We start from the raw sequence: 18,090 nt of genomic DNA, 5'->3' as shown, positions 1-18,090 counted from the left end.
CTCTTTGACAAGATGCACAATTAACAGGCTGAAATCAAAAACGCAAACAAAGCAGAAGATTTTTGATCTATCTGTGACTTCACTCCTATTGGCTTCTTTTTGTTTTAAGATATTCCTTTGTTGCACTTTTATGTTATGTTGAATTTAAAGTGCATTTGTCACTCTGTTTATCAAACCATCCACACAAGTTGGATCACCATCTTCTTCGTGGTCTTCATATCCCTGGTTTTCTTCTACTACAGCACCTCCTACAGGGTGTTGCTGGGACAGCAGAGGCATCTGGCCTCCTTTGGTGTTTCATTCCAGTGAGACCAGTCACCTAAATCCCAAGGATTTATAAACAACACAAGTTTTTACTGAGATCAGAGATCAATATGAGGCTGAACTCAACATGAACACACTCCCAACAGTGTAAATGTTGTTACTGTGGCCAATCTGGTCCAACACACAGGCATGTACGATGGCTACCCTTCCCTTAGTCTGCCTTGGCCAGAGGTTTCTTCCTGTTAAGATTGAGATTTTCCTTCTGACTGTCACCATGCTCTTGCTCATAGGGGGATCGTGTGATTCTTGGGTCTGTCTGTATTTTTGTAGGGCCTGTGCCTTACAATAATAAGAAAACGTAATAAGACAACTTATTAATAACCTCCCTTCATGTTTTAAAGTCTATTCTCACTATAAATATATTGTTTAGTGTTGAAGGTGCTATGTTGGGTCGGTGTGTTGTGGAATGGGGGGGGGGGGGGGGTGACATAAGCACCCCACCCATAATCCCCCAAGACCCTCAAAGTCTAAGTTGAAGAAAAAATTGAATTGTGCCCAACCCTCCAGCCTCCCAATACATGTATTGGGAGGTGTATTGATGCTGCAGATAGAGATGGGTGTTATAACCTTAATAAGACAGATGCAGAAAAACCCAGGACACTGACAGGGCCTGCCCTCCAAGGCCCTGTGTGTGTGTGGTGATACGTTGTGAACTGTAGTGACTATAGTGTAATTAAAAATTCAAAAGGAGGGCAGGTTACTGTAAGTCAGTTAGTACCGGGTAATTCTGTTTAAAAGTTTGTTTCTTGATCTTACATGGTAAGCGCACTGCATTTTCAGGGTACAGGTCGTATTATTAAGTCACATCATTTTTGATAACCAAAGCAGGGCTTTGGCCTCCTCCAGCCCACATTGTCTACATCCCCAGACCGTTAGCGTTAAGGGGACAAAGGGGGGCCAACAAATGAAGGCCTCCCTTTAACCCTGATCATTTCTGCTTCTTGGGATGATACAGCTTCATTTTTAATAAGACATGGTATATCATGAGATCAGAGACTTCAATTTTAAATATAATAAACTAAGGAAAACACGTGGCAGCTTTTAAACTTTACTGACAGCAAAGAAGAAAAAGAAAGGAAAGCATTTAACAAAACCAGAAGTTTCATGAGAAGGCTGTGTGCAGGCAGGAGTGGTGGTAAAGAGAACCCATATTGCAGACTCACACAGGCAAAATAATGCAGTCAAAACAGCTTTACTGATGAAACATAAAATAACTAAACTGAAAATACCAAAAAAGACACAGATTTTCAGGAAACATAACACAGAGATGTGGACTTGACAAGAGGGGATACAGCAGACGGGGGAGACAGAGCAACTAAGCAACACAGACCGAACATTAACAAAGAAACCAAAAGACTAGAAACAAGAAATCAAACGACTCAGGTCTCCTAACAAGAAGCCCCCATTGAAGAGAGCAAATAGATCAGCAAACAATATCTGAAAGAACGTTTGTATTTGTGCTCAGTGGTGATTTTTTTTTCCTTTTTATGTAGTTTTGAAAATAATATATTGCACCTGGCCTCTGTGGCGCCTCCTGTGGGTGGAGGTCTTACAGGACACGTACGAACTCCTGCTTGTTTTCCAATTAACCTGCCCTTGTAGCTTCTTATTGGCAGAGCACACCTGATCCAGGTAACCAGCAGCAGGTAGGAAAGGGATAACTCAAAAACAAGCAGGAGGCTCACACTGGAGGACTGGAGTTTGACAGGCCTGTCTTACAGTAAGGTTAGCACACGTCTTCTCTTCGAGCTCTGCCTGCCACAGTGTGCGAGAATGTTAGATGAGGTGCTTGGGTTTATAAAAACAGCAGTTGTATGAATGTGTGATTGGCTGAATGAAGCTTGTAATAAAAAGTGCTTTGAGTGTTTGCTTAGAAAAGAAAAAAAAACAAGAAGTACCAGTTTATTTATCATAAGCACAAATTAAGCTTTTAATGTGAAAGAGACCACCCAGGAAGTGATTGGTGTGGTAACTTGTGTCAAAGACGAGCGCCTCAGCAGAGCTCGGAGTCTGTGACACATAGGTAGAGTGTTGTTAACAGCACATCACTGAGTACAGTGCAGACCCAAAGATAGAGCGCAGTTGTTCTTACAAGTGTTACAATAAAGTGTATTGTGAGGATATACTGATGTTTGCACACATAAAGACATTTTCAGGGAGAACATGAATTGGCCATTTACAGCTGCAAGCGTGGCAATATTTCACAGTTAGCTACAGTAACTACTGCTACCCCTGATATACGGTTCATATTTTGACTGTTTTTCTTCTCTTTAAGGGAAAGACGAAAACACTCACAGTAGTGATAAAGGATATTCGTGTGAACCAGAGAGGTGACAGATAGCTGAGCTGATTCAAATCACGCTGAAACCACAAGATGGATCAAATTGGCTTAAAACGATGAATATCATAAAAGTTACAGCCCCAGGGGAAACTGGACACCCACAAAGCTGTTAGTTCCTGTTACACAACTGCAGGATAAAAAAGAAAATGTTACAACTACAGGGGGACCATTTATCGACTTTTACTGTGAAACTGTGTCACAGGACTTTATTACAACTGTAATAAAGAGTAGAGAGTAGAGAGTGTTCCTTCAGTGTCTGACATGTGTTTGACTACTTCCGCTAAGCTTTTTAAACAAATTAAAAGCTGCTGATTGAAACTGCTGATAAGATTCAGAGGAGAAACCACAACCTTTGAGCAGACTGAGATCATGATTTGAATGAGAAAAATGATATTTGGTTTTGTGACATCAGCAGAAGACGAGAAAACCTCAAAGACAGAGAAGATAAAGTCTGACAGTGGAAACATGAACACGCATGTTGTCTGCATGAGTGTGTTTGTGACGAGTTCATGAAGACTTGGGATCCATCACATCACTGAACTCATCTGACTCTCAAAACAAATGTACAGCTTAGCATTTAATAACATGTTGAACTTTTCCTTAAAGCTCATTGGTTTAACTTGTTGCTGTAACAATGTCAGCCTGCTCCTTCCTGCTCTCACTCTCCTGGTTTGCTTGTTGGATGTTCTTCCCCCTCAAAACCTTTCTCAGGTTCACCTGAGCCCGAAAAGTCTTACAGAGGTAAAAGTAAACACCTCGAAAAGTATAGGGAAGTCGAACGAGGTGATAGGGGACAAAGCAAACACAGAAGATGCTGACCAGCACCAACATGTTCCTGCGAGACTTCACCAGCTTCCCAGAGCCAGAGGAGGCCAGCTGCCTCTGCTGTGCCTGTGACACCCTACAGGAGGTGCTGCAGTAGAAGAAGACCAGGGATATGAAGACCACGAGGAAGATGATGGTGCAGCTGACATGGGTAATTTTGGAGAACACGTTGACCGATGTGCCTATATAACCACACCTGATGGAGACCATCAAGCTGCTCGATGCCTGCTGCTTAGCCCGACAACAGTAAAACTTCATGATGAAGCCATTGAGGAGTAAACCCACCTGAATGCGGTGCAGAAAGGATGGGGAAGGCAGGACTTTGGTAGATGCACAGAGAACCTTAAACCAATTTGTACCAGAGCAGGTGTGCTGAAGTTCCATGTCTTGAGCACATCTGAAAATCTGAAACTTACCAGAAACAACAGACTGTAGACCACCACAAAGAAAGCATGGACTGGTGTTCTGACAACATCACAGGGTCGGAGGTTGGGAGATGACGTCACATTTGTTGAGTCACCCATGTTTCTGGAGAAAATAAATCCACTGACATTGAGAGGATGCAACTTCACGGTCTTAACCTTATTTTAACGCAACAAACTAATTTTACAAACTGCAGCGTAGCTTGTGTTGAGCTCTACTACAAACAATTTTGATCCATGGCCCTTTCTTTCACAACAGATGTCTCAGGTGATTAACGAGTCTTATTAACTGTAATAAAACTGCAATAATACTTTAATCAAATTTTAGATTGGAATCTTTGAATATACAACACTGAATATAACGATATATTCATCACAGATTGTTTACAATGAACCCCACAAAAGAATGTAAGGTTGATTATTAGGCCAGATGGCACCAGCATGCCCTCGATGTTAGTCAGTAATACGTTTCATGAACACTGATAAAAGCGAGCTGTGGTGCTGCTGAGTGGAGGGAATATTGAGTATTTCACCAGTAATCGCCAGTACAAAAGAATAAAAATACTCACCTGTATTTCACCAGTTTTCAGTGATCAGGAAAAGCTGCTTGAGTTGTTATGTCCTCTCAGTTTAATAAAATCACCTAAATGAGGAAACACACAGTAACCAAACTGTTAAACAGCGCTCTGACTTATTTCCTGTTTGTCTTTACTGCTAAAAAGTTGCAACATGTGCACCACACAGACTTATCTGATTTAGTTATTTGGTCTTTTCAAACAGGATGTCTGCTTATTACCTACTTGATGCGTTGTCACTTTTCTTCTTAAATGATCTCACATTCAGTCACACCACCTCTCTCTGACAACATGCACCATTTACAGGCTGAAATCTGACAAAAGAAATAACCAAACAGAACATTTACTGCTCCATGGTTCAAGATGATTTGAGGTTTTTCTCCTGAAAATCAGTCACTGGTCTAAACTGATTCTGTTTACTGGTAGTGCCAGGCCCGGATCTAGAAGGGTGGAATGGGGTTGCATGTGCCACCCTAAAATGATCTCTTGCGACCCAAAGTGCCAGCCTAGTTTCGCATATGACAGTGATGTTTATTAAAATGAGACAGCATCAACACTTTGAGCATAGTTACAGTTAACATTGAATATAAATTCTAAAACTGAATATATTGCATAGTGTTACCTGAACACAAACACTGATGATAACTAACACAATAATAACATAATATTATAATGATGCTAGTATTAGTATTAGTATAATATAATATATGAAGGCCAGGAAAGTTGTGTGGTGTTTGCATGTTCTCGCACTGCCTGCACAGGTTCTCTGTGGACACTCTGGCTTCCTGTCTCAGTCCAGGGCTCATATTATCAGATCATTTCTAATTGATCTTATAAATGAACATAAATAGCTCTGTGTTTGCTCTGTGACAGACTGGGGACCTGTCCAGAGTGTACCCCACTTCTCAACCTCTGACAGCTGAGATAGGCAGCAATGTTTAGCTGTTTTAGATTTAAATTTCATTTACACTGAATCATTTAAACAGCACTTAACATTTCTCAAAGGCAGAAAAATGATGCAGAGATGTTTGATTTTCTTTGAAATGTTCCTTTTTTTTAAATCACATGGCTCACATGACTCACAGAAAGCAGACAGCAGGTGGCAGCAAATCACCAAAAGTAGTTCTGCTCCCTGTGAATCTTCATCCCCAGTCTAACACAACAAAGGGCTGAGGTGACATTTAAATGTCTTCAAATCTTTTTCAACTCAGCCCTCTCTCTTCATGGCGTATATGCTTCAGTCAGCTCCAGGTTCGTTTGGCCAGGCCTGTGGAAATTGGTTTAAGAGCAAGTGCCCCTCGAACCCTTCCATGTACCTGGTCGGCGTTTCGACTATGTAAATGTTGATCTGGTTTGCCATCCTCCTTAGTCGCAGGGTTTCACGCACCTTTTGACTGTGTTGGATTGCACAACCAGGTGGCCGGAGGCGGTCCCCCTGGCTCCATGACGGCAGAAGCGATGGCCAGGGCTTTCGTGTCGACGTGGGTTTCGCGTTTTGGTCCCCCTGCTGACATTACCTCAGACAGCGGCCCCCAGTTCATTTTGGAGCTTTGATCTGCCATGTCTGACGGCCCGGGGGTCAAGGTCCACTGCACTACGGTGTACCACCTGCAGGCTAACGGGATGTGTGAGCGGTTTCACCAGTCACTCGAGGCTGCGCTCCGGGCTTATTTAACGGGTGGCAACTGGGTTGACCATCTTCCCTGGGATTTATTGGGATTGCGCAGCACTGAGCTGGTCCTTGGTCGTGTGTCTGGGGAGTTTTTGCCTAGTTGTCCATCTCCCTGGTTCAGCCGTTCTGGCCATTTGCATAAGCCCCGGTCTTTGGGTGTTCGGGGGGGTTCTGCTGGTTTTTGGTGCAATGTGCCCAGCTGCAGGTGAATAAAGTCAGAATAGAAAGTTACAGTTCCTGTTTTGTCTGTATTATGGTGAATTACATATTTTTATGTACTTTACATTTGTTTTGTAGTTGTGTGTCTTATTTAAATGTTACCATATCAACCAAAGAGCAGGGGCAGAGAGGAGGATGTTACTCTCAATGTTGTTGGTGCATTTCAGGAGGACACTGCTAATAAAGTTAGACAATTACACAGTGAATTTGCATTGATTAATATATTTAGAAAATACCACAGTTTTTGTTGTATCATTTTATTATTATGTTCTAATTTTGATCTTAGTTAGCTTTTCCCTCCATCCATTCACTTCCGCTTCTCCTTTTCAGGGTCGCGGGGGGCGCTGGAGCCTATCCCAGCTGTCATAGGGCGAGAGGCGGGGTACACCCTGGACAGGTCGCCAGTCTGTCGCATTCGTCATTCGTGTCCCATTTCCCCGTCACAACAGTTGGCATACTTTGTAACATACCGAGTTTCAGTTGGAAACAAGTGCGTCTCATTTACTTTTTTTCCGGGACTCCGCTGAAGCCCACTCAGCAAGGACAGCTTTGAGTCAAGTGCTAAACGTTATCTTTGCATCCCCATCCAAAATATAAATAAAAACAAACTATGTGCAAAAAGGACATGTGAAATCATCTGATGTGCATCATACTGGTGTTTCTTAAATAGATAACGAATAGCATAAGTCACAGTTACCACCTCCCCAAGGTAGACTCCGCACCTTTGTCCAAAAAAATGTTAGCGCAACACTTTGAAAGACCGCGACATCACTGAATGGGTGCACTAGTGGAGGCCACCACGGCAACTGGCGACACAGCGTGGCCATATGGGTGTGAGAATGAATACACTGATGTAGCAGACATCCTGCTGCAGGCTGGCTCGTAGCTGTTACACAAACGGACGTGTTGTTGGACGTGGACCCATTCATGTCGTGGTCTTCAATATGTTGCTCTCAGTTTTGTCAGTCATGCCAAAAGATAGTCAATCATTGAGCTGTCCAAGCTGGGCAGACTGGGGACCATCAGGTCCTGGAAGCACAGATCCGACAGGTCGGCCATGGTCTCTATAGAGCTGGAGAGAGCCTGGAGGCCTTGCTGACTCTGGATGTCTTCCTTGTGGACAGGATGGCCACGTTCTGCTGGCTGTACCCCCCGTGCATTGAGAAAAGATTCAAAGTCCTCTGGTAAATCCAACTCATCCAGCCCTTCGTATGGAAACACGTCTTGGCAGTAGCTGGTGAAGTCCTGGGATTGGTGGCAAAAGATTTGGGGAACGTCTGGTGACTTGGTCTGGATGTCCAGGATTGACGAGAGCCTGGTGGACTGAGGTAGACTGGGCACCCGGTAGTCTGTTGGAGATCCAAGGCTGGGACTAGGAGGTGGAGGAGAAGCCACCTGAGGAGTGCACGGTGTCTTGTGCCTGACCTGTGAAGGTTTGGTGGCTCCTCGAGTTGATTTCTTAGTCTTGAAGAAGCGTGCGCGCCGATTTTGAAACCAAACCTGAATTTTAGACTCCGGTAGTCCAGTTAGAGTGGCCAGGGTTTTCCTCCCATTGATATCCGGGTAGGGTGTAGCAGAGAAGGCCCTCTCCAGCTGGCTCAGCTGCGCCTTGCTGAATATTGTGCGCTTCCGGCGGCACTTTGTCTTCGAGTTGATCGTGTATGGCACATGGTGCACCGTGCTGGAGCGCTGTGCTGACCCGTTGTTGTTGCTGTAAAATCCATCCCGCACGCTGTGTCCGAAGCACGCAGCCGAGTTCTGCAGACACAACACGACCCCCTGCGTGGCATCCTCTTGCACATCACAGACGCTATCGGGCTTTGCGAACGCGTGGCTTTGATGTGCTGCTCACCTGTTAATGGCTGTCTGGATAATAGGTGTCTGTTTGATCCCCTATGGCCCGTTAATGGGCCCCGTTTAGACCAGAGAGACAGCTTGTCTTCAGCTACGGACAACGAGATGCTCCAGAAACCTTAACCCTTGTATGGTGTTCGGGTCTGTGAGATGCGTTTTCAGTTTTTCTCAAAAGAAAAATTAAACAATTAATTATTTTTTCAACCTGAAATTCATTGGCTTTGGCTTATTTTCTGTGAAAAACATAAATCCGAACTAATTTTCAATGACCTCATACTGTACCTCCCCCCACGCATTTACATTACATAGAAGGTGTTCGGGTCCACTGGACCCAGGTCTAATAAAAGTGTTGAAAGTGTAGGTCCTGTGTTCCCACACTCTGTCTTCCTCCTTTCTGGTGCTGCTGATAGTGTTTTCTTCCCCTCCTGCTCCGCACAAAGTTGCAACATTGTTGAAAATTCAACTATCAACACCGTCTGCTCTGACATTCCCGCACATTTTACCCTCTTTCTTGAGGGATCCAAATTTTATTTTCTCATACCCTGTCCCTCCTGCAAATTAGGGGCATAATACTATAAATAAGACTTTGCCAGTGTGGTTCTTTATCACAACTGATCAAGATGGCAAAAGATTATCTGCTGCGAGGGCCATCCAATTGATTTTGGAAGAGAGAGGGGCTTCGGATGATGATGTTGACAAAGAGGTTTCAGAATATTTCACATTTCTGAAGATTCAGAGTCTGACAGTGACTTTGAAGAAGAGGATGAGGTTGAACACCATTTAGTAACAAAACGAAGACGAGTACCCCATCTGCAGCCAGCTCCAGGACCAGAACAAGCCCACCAGACAGCAAGTGAAGAAATATGGATGTCAATAACTGGTGAAATTGAATGGTCTTCTTGCCCAAGAAATGAGCCACCCTGCAGAGCTATTACTGTGATAAGCCAGGGCCAACACGGCTGACAGTTACTCATGTGCAGGACATCAAGTCTTCATTTGAGCTTTTCATCCCAGATTCCATCCAGAAAATTATTCTGGATTGCAGATCTAGAAGGAAGGTGTGTTTTTGGAGAGAGGTGGAAGGAGATCTAAGAACCCCAAAGGCCTACTTTGGGGTTCTTATCCTTGCAGGAGTTTTCAGGTCCAAAGGGGAATCCACAGAATCCCTGTGGGATGCAGAAACTTGCAAGAACCTTTCAGTGCATCAGTGTCTCTGGAAAACTTCCACAAAATTTCCAGGATTATCCGATTTGATAACCGAGACGACAGACCAGCTCGACGGCAGAGAGACAAGCTAGCTGCCATTAGGACAGTGTGGGATAAGTGTGTGCACCACCTCTCCCTGTTTTACAACCCTGGGCCTAATGTCACCATTGATGAGCAGCTGATCCCATTTAGTTGTGAAAGATATTGCTTCACGTGTAAATGTGTTGTGTCTTTCCACTCACTCCACTTGATTATAACTGATTTATTTTTTTATAACATTTAAAAAAAAAACTAAAAAAAAAACGAGAAGCACATTAATTCATAAATGTGATCTAACAAAGGTAAAGGGAAAAAATTAACCATGTTTGCTGTTCATATGGCTTGTAATTGGGATGAAGTAAACATCTGATGAGTAATTTAACAAAAAATTGTTTGATAGTGTTAATTTGGAAATCCAAAACTCTAGCGGGTCCACCAGACCCATGAACACTGGCTGGGTAACAAAAATATGAACACCACACAAGGGTTAAAATGGAAAGATGAATCAAAGACACCCGCAGGTGAAGAAATAAACTTATCGTGGGCGTGTTTTCTTTCATTTTAAGATCATTTTCGAAGCAAGACACTCTGATTTTATGGCAACTGTTTTGGCCTGAAATTATAAACACATGTGTTACTAATCAACAGCGGGGAGGGGGGCAAATTAAAATGATTGGAAACACCTTGAAGCGCCAGAACGGCTGCTCTGATCCGGGTCTAGTTTTGTTTTTAATAGTGCCCGTAATAATGATATTCATGAACGTATACAGTGTAAGGCATCCGCACTACGAGGAGCGAAGCAACACCGGCACTGTTTTACTGATTTGAAGCTCCAGTCTGTGGCACATCCTCTACCGCGCGCCGCCTCCTGGTGCGCATGAAAGCGCGCAGTGGAAGCGTATTGGAGAAGTTGTGGGAGTGACGCTTCTGTCAGCTACAATGTGTGAAGGTGACAAATCAGGCTACTTCTTTTCCCCCCCCTTTCTTCGTTGTCAGTTGTGTTTCCACCGAACAAGACATCAAAACACCGGATCACTCGTAGTCCTTTTCAGCCAGTTCCCAGGCGAGTGCCAGACTCGCAGCTCTTGAACTGAGACGGCGGCCTTGTTGATTGGGTCAAATTAGCTGTGAAGTACTCTACGTTCACCCTCTCTCCAGAGAACAATGCGGCATTAAAAAGATCATAAGCCAAGCTCACGTGATTTGATTTGATTAAATGCAATAACATAACAGATGCAGTCGAAGAGGTCCCAGTAAACTGTGGAGTGCAAAGAGTGGCCTGTGTTTGTGTGGGACAAGTTTGTAATGCTGGGAAGTGGTCTGAAAAATGAAGGTGGTAGAAGAAACATTTTCAGTTCCACGAATGGGTAATATAAACGACCAAAGAACTTCTCCCCGAAAGAGTTTGTTTTAAGAGGTGCTACAGACTTGTAGCAGAAATAATTTCCTTAAGGAACCATTTTCGGGAAAGCTCAGACTGTTTGTTGTTGTTGTTTGTTTGTTTGTTTTTAGTAAAGAAAACTTTTTTTTTCTTTCTGCCTGTCCCGTTTGGCTCTTTTGCCATCAGAATTGTTGTCTAAAGGCAAAGAAAGATGCCCAACGGATTTACTTTACCAAATTGACCATCTCAGCCTTGCCATAATGGTCCATTTGATTCACCTTTTATTGTTCATTTTATTTTCACTTGCTGAATACGGGACAGACTTGACTGGGGGAAAGAAAGAGGGAAAGAGAAACAGCTGAGAAGAGGGACGGGGGAGAAGGGCAAAAGACAAAAACTAACAGAATGAGCAGAAAAAAAACAAAAGAAGAAAAAATGCATATATCGATCACCTGGATCACCTGCTGAGAAAGAAAAAAGAAAACAAGCAGAAGAGAACAAGAGTAATAGAATAACAACATCACAATGATATATGGGAATATGACAGTAAATACTAAATATTAAACATTATTGTGCAGCACATAAGATCAACAGAACACAGTGTGCTTTGAGGTAGGAGCCAAAAAGGGTGTAGTTTGTGGGTGTGATCACCCGTGTGTACACCTGTGAGCATGGACGCGCTGGTTTTTTTAAAAGGTTCCTTCATGTAATGATCTGCTAGGGAGTGTGGGGGGGGCACAGCCCCGTCCTCCAGGGCATGAAGCAGGTATGGAGGAGATCAAAACTCCAGACATCCAGAGGCCCCCAGAACACAAGAGACCAAGGAAGACCAACAGAGGGGCAGCCGCGCCACTGTCCCAGAAAGAGCTGAGGAGAGTCCCAGATGAGGGCTCACTCAGCAGCCGCGGAGCAGAAGCCAGGGGGAGTTGCAGTGACGTGCCCGTGAGCTCCGCCGGCAGCCAGCCGTGCCTGAGTGACCGAGCCCCAGGCCGAGAGGCCGGGGGCACCCCACCTCCGAAGTGGCCCGAGCGAGCCCCAGGCTCCAGGCACCGATAAGCGGCCGCCAAGGAGTGAGCCGGTGTGTACCTGGACGCCCATCCCCGGACACAATGAACCACCAACACACCGATGTCTGAGGGAGTCCGCCACTGGCAGGGGAAGTGGGACATCTCAGGCCCTCCAAACCTTGGAGGGCCTGAGATGTCCCCAGAGAGGTGGCGCCTGACACCCAACCTGACATATAGACACAGAAATACAGGCACACACAGATACAAACGTCCATTCCCACCCTCATGCGCTCATATGCACTTACTCCACACTCAACCAACGTGGAGACAGACATAAAGAGACGCTGTACACACGATCACACTCCCCAAGCGTACTCTACGAACCGGGTCTAGGTACCCTTGCCCCTGGAGGGGGGAACTGCACCCAGACCCAGGTGGTGTTACCCTTTTCCCTGCGGTGGGGAGAGGCAGACCGCCCCGACTCCGCAGCAGCAGGGAGGCCCCACACGGCCAACTCCTCCTCCTAGCCCCCCCGCTCCAGCAGGCCGCAGAGAATGAGGGTGAGAGAAGATTCCAAACCTCCCTCCACCCGCTCATTGTAGTGTTGATGCATGTGTGTTCTAAGGTGCATTTAAAACCCAGGAGGGCATGGAGCTACCTGCCAGAGAGCAGCAGGTAAGCGCATGGTCCCTCTTGCTAGCCCTCAATGTCTACGTGTATTTAACCTTGAGAGGTGGGCAACGACGCCAGGGGTGAGGTGTACACCCTGATGGTACTTTGGATTCCGTGTATCGTGCCCACCCCCAAGATCCTATATGTATGTGTAATGAGAGTGTGAGTAATGTGAATGTCTAAGTTGTGGGATAAAATTGAGGCAGAGGCAGCCAGAAGGGGACAGAGGGGGGGGGGGGGGGGGTGGCCTCCTCTGCACCCTGGTGACATACCCCTACTCCAAGGCCCTGCATGTGTGGGTGGTTGTGGTGGAGCGGGAAGGGGGAGGCAGCTGGAGATGGGGAGGGAAGGAAGGGAGGGGCAAGTGACCCCTCCCTGGGGCCAGCTCCCCCGCTGACCCCAGTAGGCACCTCCATACTCCGCGACCCGCCAGGGAAAGGGGGCCCAGGCCCATCCAGACCGGGCCCAGTGCAGCAGCGCCTCCCGGCCCCACAGAGCCCGGGACAGTCCACCCAACCCCACCACAGAGAAAACTGCACCCACCCCACCATCCACTCATCTTCCAGACTACATAAGGCAATAAACACCCAGGCTGAGATCTTCCTCCACCTCTCCTGTACCTCCCCCTCCTGCAGAGAGAGTTCCTGAGGAGAGGAAAGCTCCTGCAACGTGTGACAATCTCCCCCACCAGTTGAAGAGCCACTCTATATTTCCACCATGCATTGTCTGTGTTATCTCTCATGCTTAGTCAGTTCTGTCTTTGTGGTTTAATTAGAGTTACTTTGCTTTGCTTTGACAGTCCCATGTCCGGTGTGCATCATATTCAGGTTTCTTTGACTGTTTTGTTAGTTACATCATGTTCAGCTGTGTTGCCTTCTGTGGTTTGTTCCCTCTTTGTGTGTATTTATGCCTGTGTCTCTCTCTGTCCTGCGCCGTGATCTCCCTCATTCTCCAGCTGTGTGTTATTCTTGCTAGTTTAAGTTTCTAGTCTGCCCCTGTTTGGTTTTTGGATTACTACATCCAGCAATAAAGCTGTGTTTTTGAGTTACGTTCTGCCTATGAGTCTGCATTTTGGGTTTAATCTTTCCTTCTTTGCACTGCTGCAAAACTATACTCAACTCTTATAATAATTCTATTTTATCAGCTGCCAACCACAACCGTGTGGGCAGGACAAGGTTGTTGTTGGTTTACAGTTAAATGGTATTCTTCTACCTAGGGATGGGTATCGTTTAGGTTTTATCCGATACCGGTGCCAGACCGGTACTTTTGAAACGGTGCTGGTGCTTAAACGGTGCTCGAACCGGTGCTCGAACCGGTGCATAAAGAATGGAGAACACAAAATTGGTCCAAAAACGTCTCATGTTCAGCTGTTTTTTTGTAAAAAGATAACAATGTTAGCCTTTTCTGCAGCTATAGGGCATATATGGTATCATTCTTGGCTGGAAGCAGTGCTTAAACAATGGAAAAAACACAAACTTTTTCCAAAAACCTCTCATGTTCAGCTGTTTCCCAGTTTTTCTTTGGTCATTTTAGCCTTTTTGGCCAGGGTGAAGGGAGTATCTGCCATCAAACAAGAAGACAGCTGCATGTAACTACAGCGGTGTTTGCTAGTTCACCTTACATGCATTAATGTAATAACGTGGTTAGCCTACTCAACGTAAATTACACACGAACAACATTAAGCTACTCACGCAGAGAAGAACGGCTGCTGCTGCATCATCATCCGTTATCATTTCTGCTACACTGGCAGGGCTAGGGGCCAGGACTCTCCTCTTCGTGTTTTTGGGGATGTTGCTAACTCCGGGTCCGATAACAGGCACCACACCCGCAGTAGATGTGCACAGTGTGAGGTCTCGCAGCAAGCTATCAAATACGGTGCATTTCTCGGCTTTAAAAAAAACCGCTATGCGTCGCCAGGTGTTTCATCGGATTTGAGGTTTTACCTCCTTTGACAGTATCACAGTATCAGCTTAAAGCACTTGTTGCTGCTGAGTTTGCATCTTTTGCTGTGAAGTACAGCCAGACTTTTGACTCTTCACCTTGGGCATTTTTAATCTGTAGCTCTGCACTAAAAGAACGTACGTACCTGGGCCCGCCTACTATCCTTGGAAACGTAAAATGATTGGCTAGAATTCAAAGTGTGTGACATCTCAGGGGGGAAAAAAGCACCGAAATAAAGCACCGAAATGTGCGCTGCTTTTCGATCTGGTTACTACCGTTTATGTCAGAACCGGTGCCATAATGGCATCCCTACCCATCCCTACTTCTACCTCTGGATTAGCCCCAACAGTGTTCACTGGAACTTTCCGCGGTCTTGAAACTGTTCTGTAGCCCATGCGAGTAGCATGTTTTTCAAAAATAAGGTTACACAGGTCCTGAGAGAGTTTATTGGTTTTAACAATCATGAGGTGTTTACATCTGTTTAAGTGTACAATGAAAAAACTGAAAGAGTAAATGTAGCTTTTAACGAGCGTCTTCACTTAAACAACAGCTAATGAAAAAAGAAATCAGCATAAAACATGAGCGGAGTGAGCTAGCCTCAACGTGGGACTCATAAAACAAAAAATAATATAATAAATCCAGAGATTCAGCATCATTTCATATATGCTTCTGATGATATATATAAATTTGGATGTAAAATTCATATATTTTTGAAAGATTTCTTTTTGCCATGATAATATGGTGTAGTAGTGTCACAGAGAGGTGTAAATTTCTAAACATATGCAACATGACATTGTTATCATAAAGTGCTGAATTTCATTTAAGGATCCAAATATAGGCAGTCCTAAGGTCCCAGCAGACAATGTTCTCCCCGGTGATGGAATAAAGTATGATGCCCAGGTGTCAGTGAAAAAGAGGATTTTCAGCATGTCACTGCAGGTTACAGCATTACCGTTACTGTACATTGCTTTAGCAATTTCCAGCAGCTCTATGGTCATCTTTCCTGTTTTGGAAAAACACCCACCATTAACAGCAGAACAACACAATTTACCGCAAAGAGGCATAAAGACACTTATACATTATCACAGTCAATACACACTCTTATCAGCTTTGTGCTGAGAAATGTCACTTAAGTGTCTGACGTCAGTGCAGTGGAAACTGCAGAAGGAAGTAGTTGCTGTGGTTTTACATACGCAACATGCAAACAAGCAAAAACATACAGTCTTGACATTCAGTCACCTGTGCTTCATATTGTGCTTTATATTGTAAGATACAGAGCCTACAGTAATGCAGAGAAAACGCCAACCATCAGACAACTCCCATTGAGCAACCACTTGGTGACAGTGGGAAGGAAAAACTTAACAGGAAGTAACCGTTGGCAGAACCAGGCTCAGAAAGACCATATTATTGAAATAATAAAAGTAGCAATTTTTCCTATATCATCAAAAACCGCAAAGACAATTTTGCAATTTTAAAATTTAAAGCTGTTTTTTAAAAAACAGAACAAGTTTTCAGAAACAACTCGAGATTTTGTATTTGTTTTTTATTAATTTGATCATTAGACTGATTAAGCTTCAGATTAATGAGTTTCAGATTCAGCTACTTAGCTAATAGGTGAAAGCTAGCAACATAAACTGGTGGTATCTGTGTGGGGGTGGGTTTGTGCTCAGTTTAGACTCATTAAGATATCTCAGCAGAACCTATTGTGGCTCATGAGAACTTGGAAAACATGACTCATGACATGGTTTCACTGATCTAATCTGACTCTAAAATCAAATATAACTCTTTGTATTTCAAAAAAGTAGAAATTTGCATAATAACTCATGGATTTAACTCTACAATTTCCACCTCTTTCCTGCTGCTCTCACTCTCCTGGGTTGCTTGTGTTGTTATTCTTGACCCCATGCTAAAGTTCACCTGAGCTCGAAACGTCTTACAGAGGAAAAAGTAAACAAGAGGGTCCAGACAAACATTTAAAACTGATAAGATAGTGGTCACTTCCTTCAAGTAGTACAATAGCTGACCCACAGAGCAGCTGGTCCACAAAAAGGTATAGGGAAGACGAGCCAGGTGGTAGGGAACAAAACAAAGACAGAAGATGCTGACCAGCACCAACATGTTCCTGCGAGACTTCACCAGCTTGTCAGTGCTGAAGGAGGCCAGCTGGCTTTGCTGTGCCTGCAACACCCTGCGGGAGGTGCTGTAGTAGAAGAAGACCAGGGATATGAAGACTAAGAGGAAGATGATGGTGCAACTGATTTGAAATGTTTTATGAAGGATGCTGAATGACGTACTGAACAGGGGCCCACAGTAGCCAGGGTCAGAGGTCAGAGGTTTGTGAGTAATGAAAAACATAATGTTGTAGGTGATTGTTGGAGCCAGGAGAAAAACCCAGGTGACCGTGGAGACGATGTGGGCAGTTCGTACTGTCTGCAGGATGTGAGTTCCTGAAGGATGGATGATTGTCAGATACCTGCGGAGAGAAGAGAAAGGAGGCGGTAGACAGCTTCAATCATTAGTAAAAGTGGTGCAGATATGTTTTTACTGTTGAGGTGAAAGGAGTTGTTGGTGCTTTAGTCAGGAGCACAGAATATGTAGTTCAGCCACTAATCTAGTTTAAACATTGTCATGAATTCAAGTCTGAAATCAGTAAAAGTTCCTTACCTGTCGGCAGCGATGTACCCCATGAATATGATGCTGGCGTACATGTTGAGGTACAGGGAAGTAGCTCCAAAGCTGCAGTAGAGCTCCCGAAAGATAACAGACCTGCTGGCATAATCAGTGACACGCATTGGCAAAGAGACGCACAGCAGGAAGTCAGCAGCTGTCAGGTTCTTCAGGTAGACCATCAAGCTCCTCGATGCCTGCTGCTGAGCTTGGCAACAGTAAAACTTTATGATGAAGCCATTGAGGAGTAAACCCACCTGATGAGACAGAGACAGAAGAGATCCTGTTTGTGTGGAATCTGAACCAGGTGAGGGGAATCCTTAATCCATAATCTGAAGATTTAAAACGTACCAGAAACACTAGACTGTAGGCCAGCATAAAGAAAGGGTTGACTGATGGGACAACCAGATCACACGTCCGGTTGACAGATGAAGTCACAGGTTTTAGGTCATCCATGTTTCTGGAGCTGTAAAAAAAAGTCCCAGCCACAGATATATTTGTTTTTGGAGCAAATTTAAAAGAAAAGTTTTTTCCCTTTAAATTGCTTTACTTTTCTACTGTCTTATCATGTTCATACAATTCATTTCACAACTGTTGTCTGTGGCTGTTTTGTGATGGAATTTAATTTAATTAATAAAGCACCAAATTTAAACAGTCGCCTCAAGCTGTGTTGTGTTGTATGAGATGGCCCTGCCTGTCCTGTGATGCACCTGTACTGTCTCAATCAATCAGTTGATCAATCAATCATCTCCTCTCATGAGTCTTATTAGGTGTAATTATCCTTTAAATACAGTCTGAGAAGGAGGAGTGGGAATAATCCTCCCCTGAAGCTTATTACTGACTTACGGCTCTGTGAAGTACTATTGGCTTCTGACACGCAAACACCAGCTTTGTTTTAATTCATTATTACACACAAAAGTCCCTCCACTCAGTGTCTAAAACACA

At 44.4% G+C, this 18,090-nt stretch overlaps 2 protein-coding genes and 1 long non-coding RNA gene across 3 annotated transcripts; all 3 read right to left on the bottom strand.

Annotated features, from left to right (window-relative positions):
- Positions 1–3,693: 3,693 nt before the first annotated feature.
- LOC113019753 (uncharacterized) lies at positions 3,694–4,603 on the bottom strand. Its single transcript, XR_013903925.1, has 3 exons — positions 4,482–4,603; positions 3,907–4,018; positions 3,694–3,775 (listed from the first exon to the last, which is right to left on the bottom strand). It is a non-coding gene; the product is annotated as an uncharacterized LOC113019753 (long non-coding RNA).
- Positions 4,604–6,694: 2,091 nt separating this feature from the next.
- LOC113019742 (uncharacterized) lies at positions 6,695–15,476 on the bottom strand. Its single transcript, XM_080296072.1, has 2 exons — positions 15,431–15,476; positions 6,695–8,222 (listed from the first exon to the last, which is right to left on the bottom strand). Exons 1-2 carry the CDS (start codon positions 15,474–15,476, stop codon positions 7,345–7,347), a joined length of 924 nt encoding a protein of 307 aa, XP_080152198.1. The 3' UTR covers positions 6,695–7,344.
- On the bottom strand, positions 14,907–17,396 carry LOC113019756 (P2Y purinoceptor 14-like). The gene is made up of 2 exons (XM_026163577.2): positions 17,143–17,396; positions 14,907–16,951 (listed from the first exon to the last, which is right to left on the bottom strand). Exons 1-2 carry the CDS (start codon positions 17,325–17,327, stop codon positions 16,300–16,302), a joined length of 837 nt encoding a protein of 278 aa, XP_026019362.2. The 5' UTR covers positions 17,328–17,396; the 3' UTR covers positions 14,907–16,299.
- Between the last annotated feature and the right edge of the window lie 694 nt (positions 17,397–18,090).

This window comes from Astatotilapia calliptera, chromosome 3 (assembly GCF_964374335.1).
Source record: "Astatotilapia calliptera chromosome 3, fAstCal68.1, whole genome shotgun sequence".
In the NCBI taxonomy this organism is placed as follows: domain Eukaryota; kingdom Metazoa; phylum Chordata; class Actinopteri; order Cichliformes; family Cichlidae; genus Astatotilapia; species Astatotilapia calliptera.
The sequence above is the reverse complement of the archived record's forward strand: the minus strand, read 5'-3'. Positions and strand labels throughout refer to the sequence as shown.

Coding starts and splice junctions, on each gene's coding strand:
- LOC113019756 (XM_026163577.2), bottom strand. CDS start 17,327: ATGGTCTACCTGAAGAACCTGACAGCTGCTGACTTCCTGCTGTGCGTC. Junction 16,952..17,142: donor GGGTACATCGCTGCCGACAG/GTAAGGAACTTT, acceptor TTCTCTCCGCAG/GTATCTGACAATCATCCATC.
- LOC113019742 (XM_080296072.1), bottom strand. CDS start 15,476: ATGACCATAGAGCTGCTGGAAATTGCTAAAGCAATGTACAGTAACG. Junction 8,223..15,430: donor TAAAGCAATGTACAGTAACG/GTAATGCTGTAA, acceptor ACAGGTGAGCAG/CACATCAAAGCCACGCGTTC.